General features: G+C 41.4%; 1 protein-coding gene across 1 annotated transcript in view; it reads right to left on the bottom strand.

The window, feature by feature from the left end:
* LOC101856726 (protein O-linked-mannose beta-1,2-N-acetylglucosaminyltransferase 1) overlaps positions 1-5,991 on the bottom strand; it is a gene marked incomplete in the record, with an annotated part of 63,885 nt that overhangs the window by 36,912 nt on the left and 20,982 nt on the right. Inside the window, 1 exon segment of the mRNA XM_013080616.2 lies at positions 1-22. Within this exon segment, the coding sequence (XP_012936070.1) occupies positions 1-4 (4 nt within the window).

Genomic DNA, 5,991 nt, shown 5'->3' with positions numbered 1-5,991 from the left:
CCATTGTCACCGCATCTGGAACCTGGAAAGGAACGACCAGAGACAGGGAAATGAAACATCTGCCGGGTGATTTGATAATTCTCTCAGCACATCATGGTTTTCCCCCACTCACCACAACTACTTTTTTCTTCTTTAAAAAGGGGTTGAGGGGGGGGGGAGGCGAGGCACGCTACGCCCTTTCGCTGTAGACCTTTGAATACTACACGTACATACAACACCTATTTGACATTGGTTTAGTTTTAGTCGCAGTTTTACGGCATTTACAACACAAATAGGTCATACAAATGCTGAAGATTAGGTGTTACTAGGGAATAAAATACAAAGAACAGAAGGAGGAAAGATGAGGAAGATATGTGTTTGATTTTGATTGGAAAGAAGAAACAAACAACACCAAAGCAACCACCAATCATCCACACGCCACGCTTATCTGGAAAGCCGAGCGCCAAGGAGAACCAAGCAGAACAAACGATGACGATGATGACGACAATGACCACGATAACACACCCAGAAAAACTCCAAATCACTTCATATTACCATCGTGCATTTGCCGTGCAAGTATCACATTAAAATATCATAGTAACAAATGAGTAACAAATCGCAAGTCTTGCTCTCTGAACCCACACAATATATTTCTGAGAGGGACAGAAGAGGCAAAACAGACCCCTTTTGGGAACGGACAGCACTGCGAAGAGACATTTTTATTTTATTCATTTACTTATTTGTTTATTTATTATCTTGGGAGGGAGGGTCTTTCCGTATCTCTATTTTATCAAATGACAAACATGTACACAGTGTTATCAGGAGCTCTGCGCTCTCTATTTCGCCCATGTCGTGACTCCGAACTCCAACGAAGGAGACAGCAAAGGAAAGTTTTTAAAAAAAAAAACCCAAAAAAACCCTGAGTAGAGTCAGGAAAAGTCTTGTCGGCACCCTGAAGGGAACACAACAAGCTTACCTCTTGAAAGAAGTACTTAACGCGCAATAATATATTATAGTAGCAACAAGTATTTTTAGGAATTGTTTAGTACCTCAAGGAGGGTAGTGAACCATTATGCACTGTGCTTGAAAAAAAAAAAGGTACCAGTATGTGTTTTTACGCCCCCATCGACATAATTTAAGCCATTTAGGAGGCCAGCTTCCGACCCTACCTGTCAGTGCTAAGCCGAGCTGAGAGGGACACAACATTCCAGCAGAAAGACCAAGATACTCGATAAAAATGTCTCCCCACTCGGGTATCGAACACGGGTCTCCTGCATGAGACAGTGAAGTGCCACACCGCTACACCACAGACGTCGGTGCACTGTGAAATCTTTAATACACCATAGAAATCGTGGCATCGACAAGAACAGAAAAAAAATTAATGTCGCTTAGTTTTAGTAAGAGTTTTACAGCACTTGCAACACAATAAGGTCATATAAGTGCCGAAGATTAGAGATGTTACAAGAGAGTAAAAAAGTAAAGTTGTTCCCGCTTCCGATCCGGACATTGGGGATTGCCTTGTTTTGGAGACAACGTCCTGGGCCTTCGGCATATTGTGGTAGGGTGGCCAGTTCCTTTCCACGCCGCCTTTACTCCCCAATTCGAAGTCAGGTACCCATTACTGCTGGGTGGGCAGGAGGGGACGAAAAAATCCGTGCCCAAACCGAGGCTCGAACCCGTACTTTCCGCTTCGGAGACAGCGCACTAACCGCTCTGCCACCACACCACACAAGAGAGTAACAAACATAAAAAAGAAGGAGAGATAAAGACGGTAGATGTTTGATAGGAAAGAAGGAGAAAACCACACCAGAACACCAGAGAATTGATGTCGAGAGGAGGATAGTCGTGTTCAAACTCTGAAAACACTAACGTTAATAGGATGTTGTTTATATTAGTAGGCTATACACGGTACAGTACTAGATCTAGATAATTTGAAAATCCTTTAAAAACCCACATGATTTTATTATTATTTTTAAAGTACATTACAACTTTTCTTATCTTACAACAAATCGACAATAACTGAGGACGAACTTAATACCTTGGACGAAGGGTCTCCTTTAATTCTGAAAAATCACTGAAAATTTTTGTCTAGAAGTACTAAAACTGCTGAATTGAACTCAATCTAAATAAACAAACAAACAAACAAACAAAAACCAAAATGACAACAAAACACACACATAAACACACACAAAATAAAAACCGAGGCTCAAATCTCAGACATATAATTACTTTTCACGTTTCGCGGTGTCTATTTAAGAGTATACAGCCAAACAATACTACAAACCAGAGAGATCAACTGAACGAGTTCGGATACAAGTTATCTAAAGCAGAAATAGAAGATAAACTGAACAGGTACGCACGCGAACACGCATCCTTACAGAAAGAAAAACTATAACAGAGTGCACATTGTAGGAAGCAATATCGATACAGTGAAATGTAAAAACTATGGGAATTTTGGGATAAAGAGCATGTGGGTACATACAGCGTCATCATGCTATTTCCGTCATTACCAGTATCGTTATGGTGGCAGCGAAAACCCTCTTTACAGGACACTTGATGGGTTACGTTTTAAAGTTTATTCATGGTTGGGGCAAAAAATGCAAATAAATAAATAAATAGGTAAATAGATTTAAAAACAAAACAAAACACCCTTCCCCCAAAAACAACAACAACAAAACAAGAACAACAAAAACAATGCTACTGTTTTTATCAATTATGACATTGGTAGGTCATGCTTCTTTACTTTTATTCTGCCTGCCTGCCTGCCTGCCTGCCTGCCTGCCTGCCTGCCTGCCTGCCTGCCTGCCTGCCTGTCTGTCTGTCTGTCTGTCTGTCTGTCTGTCTGTCTGTCTGTCTGTCTGTCTGTCTGTCTGTCTGTCTGTCTGTCTGTCCGTCTGTCTGTCCCCCCCCCCTCGCGATTTTCTCAAAACCCCAAAGACTGCTATCTTGGTAGAGATTGTGAAAACCTTGCTCAGCAAGTACACTGTCTGTCCCCGTGGTTTTATGCACCCCGCATAATTTAGCAAAATTTGACCATTTTTTGCATAATTTCTGACAATTTTCCTTCAACATTCTTTGTTAAAATGAACAGAATCGCACAATTTCACACTTTTGGGCTCAGTTTGCATAATTTCAGAATTTTTCTAGCATAAAACGACGGGGACAGCACCGTGAAGAAAGTTTGAGTACAATTGTTTTTTTGGGGTAAGTGTTTTACGGCGCTCGCAACTGCGAGGGACACACTTAATATTTTCAGTTGGTAGGAAATTTTGAATTTTGCCCGGGTGGCGGCCGAAGCCTACTCTTATCGATTTTAGACCACCAAGGGATCTTTAACGAGCGCAACTTGCACACGGGCCCTCCTATATTGTTCGCCCTTGTCCGAGAAGGCTAGGTGTAGATCTTTCTTACCAAAAGATCAGGGGTGTGGCAGAAAGACAGCAGTAAGAAGAAGCGAAGGAGTAGCAGTAGAAAGGCTGCAGAAAGAATCAGGAGCCCAGAGGAAGGGGTAAAGGAGGTGAGGGGGTGGGGGCAGAAAGAGGAGACGAAAGCAGACGACAGAACATTGCTAGAGAGCAGGAAATGAGGTGAAAGGAGACACATTTAGAGAAGAAAACTTTTCGGTCGCAACCCGGATTCGAACCCGGGACCTTTTGAATGAAAGGCCAACATCTTTTAACCTCTAGGCTTCGAGAGCCCCCCTTTATCATTCTTTGTTAAAATTAACAGAATCGCATGATTTCACACTTTTGGGCTCAGTTTGCATAATTTCAGAATTTTACTTGCATAAAACGACGGGGACAGCAATGTGAAGAAAGTTTGAGTACCCTGTGAAGAAAGTTTTCACTGATCGACCAGAGAATAAATTGTAATGAAGAGGCGTTCCATCAATGTTTTCGGTAAGTTTTCGGAATTCAGCTGCCCTCTATGATGGTACATCAGTGTCCCCGACAACACATGCTGCATTCGTGACTGCTTAACCCCTTCTCTTCCAATTCTGCATTTATCACCCAAACATTTCTTTGACCATATTTCTGCTCTGCTGGACGAGGTCAAACATTATTAGGGTATGCTCCAAGTCAATTAAACGCTACATGTATTTCTAAAAAAAGGAACAGACAAAACAGTGTTTACTATTCAGTCCATTTCTTATTCGCGAATATTATAGTTGGGCATTTGGCTCCGTGAAGCTTGAGCTAGCATTCCCGTTCTGGATGACAATTCAATGAACGTCCTCGTGCAACTCGCGTCACATCATGGACCTCCAGAGTCAGGGTGTACTCTGATGACGCAAGGAGGTAGTCAATGACGCGCTCTCGTGGACAAAAAAAACCCAGCAACCGAAAAACGAAAGAAAGTTATGTGAGATATATATATATATATATATATATATATATATATATATATATATATATATATATATATATATATATATATATATATATATATATATATATATATATATAATACGATACGCTTTACGCATCTCCCTAGCTCAAGGAAAAAAAATCGACATAATTATAATTTGGGAGGTAGGCTTCTTCGACCATGCCTGTCAACTTGGGCTGAAAGAGGTACAATGTCCCATCAGAATGACGAAGTTACTAGGCAAAAATTATCCCATCTCGGGAATCAAACTTCTGCATGCAGCCTAACCGCTACACCACATAGGTCGGTGTTCAAGATATTAGCAACAAAGGCCTTTACAGAAGGTTGGGGGGGGGGGGTACATTTGACTCCACTCTGAGACGGAACTGTACCAAGTGGACGAAACATCATGAAAGCTCCTACGATCCTACCTTGCTCAAGCCCAAGAAATTGGTGAGCCGGATTCAACGCATAGTCATCAGCGCCGTAGCCCATCATGAGGGTTAACAAAGTGCCAATCGACTTCTTTGCTGATTAAACAAAAATACTTATATACTTTTGAAACATAACAAAACGAAAAAGCAATAAAAACAAAAGCTGAAAAAATATAACACAAAAATAAAACAAAAGTTGCTGACAAGACTTACATGATATATATAAAACCACCAAGAGCGCTACAAAAATAAGACGAAAAGAGCAGAATACTCGATGGATTTGTCCTTGTCCGTTCGTTATTCTACACCCTCTTGTGTATTCAGCTACCACAGGTGCGACGAGACGGAGGATTCAATTCCCAGCAGCCCACAAGCGCAGTCTCCCCATGACATGAGCAAAGGCGATTGCTTTTGAGTGAACAAGAGGCACACGACAGGCTAATAAGGCATAAAAATGGTGACGCTCACCCTCCTCTCCGCCCCATTCACACCCCTCTCCCCTCAACGAGCATGCGCAAACACACATTTGTGTTACTACTTTTAATACAAAGAAATATTATATCGTCGTGAAGCGGTTAAATTGCACTAAGGCAAGAAAGCAAATGCTCACAAGAGAGAAGAAAAAAACAACCCTTCTATTATTTTAACAACTTACCTAGATTATTCTTTTAAAAAAAGAAGAATTTCGACAAAATAAATATTTCTTGAGCTCATGCAATCGATATCATAGATTAAGAAACGGCAACCTCAAATAACAGAAATCATAGACGACGAGGAGTGCATGAAAAGAAGAAGAAGAAGAAGACAAAGAAAGAAAGGAAAACGCTTGTAATTGTACATTTGCATATGTAGAGACAATCACACGATCACAACAAGTAGAAGTCACCATGGCACCACCACAAGCTTTGCACCACTAACCACATCAAAACAAAGCTACACAAACAAACGCACACACACACACACACACACACACACACACACACACACACACACACGCAGTGGCTACAGACAGGCACGTGCACAGACTCACAAACATGTGTACATGCACAGACAGACTCAAGCCAAAGCCGTACACACAGTGACACACTGACAAACACACACACACACACACACACACATTTGCACACACATACAATGACTAGCAAGCACGAGCACACGTACACAGACATACAACCATGCGTGCCCACACCCAAACGAAAAACTGCATATA

Source organism: Aplysia californica, unplaced genomic scaffold, assembly GCF_000002075.1.
Source record: "Aplysia californica isolate F4 #8 unplaced genomic scaffold, AplCal3.0 scaffold00093, whole genome shotgun sequence".
In the NCBI taxonomy this organism is placed as follows: Eukaryota; Metazoa; Mollusca; class Gastropoda; order Aplysiida; family Aplysiidae; genus Aplysia; species Aplysia californica.
Note: the sequence above shows the minus strand (reverse complement) of the source record. Positions and strands in the feature narration are given on the sequence as shown.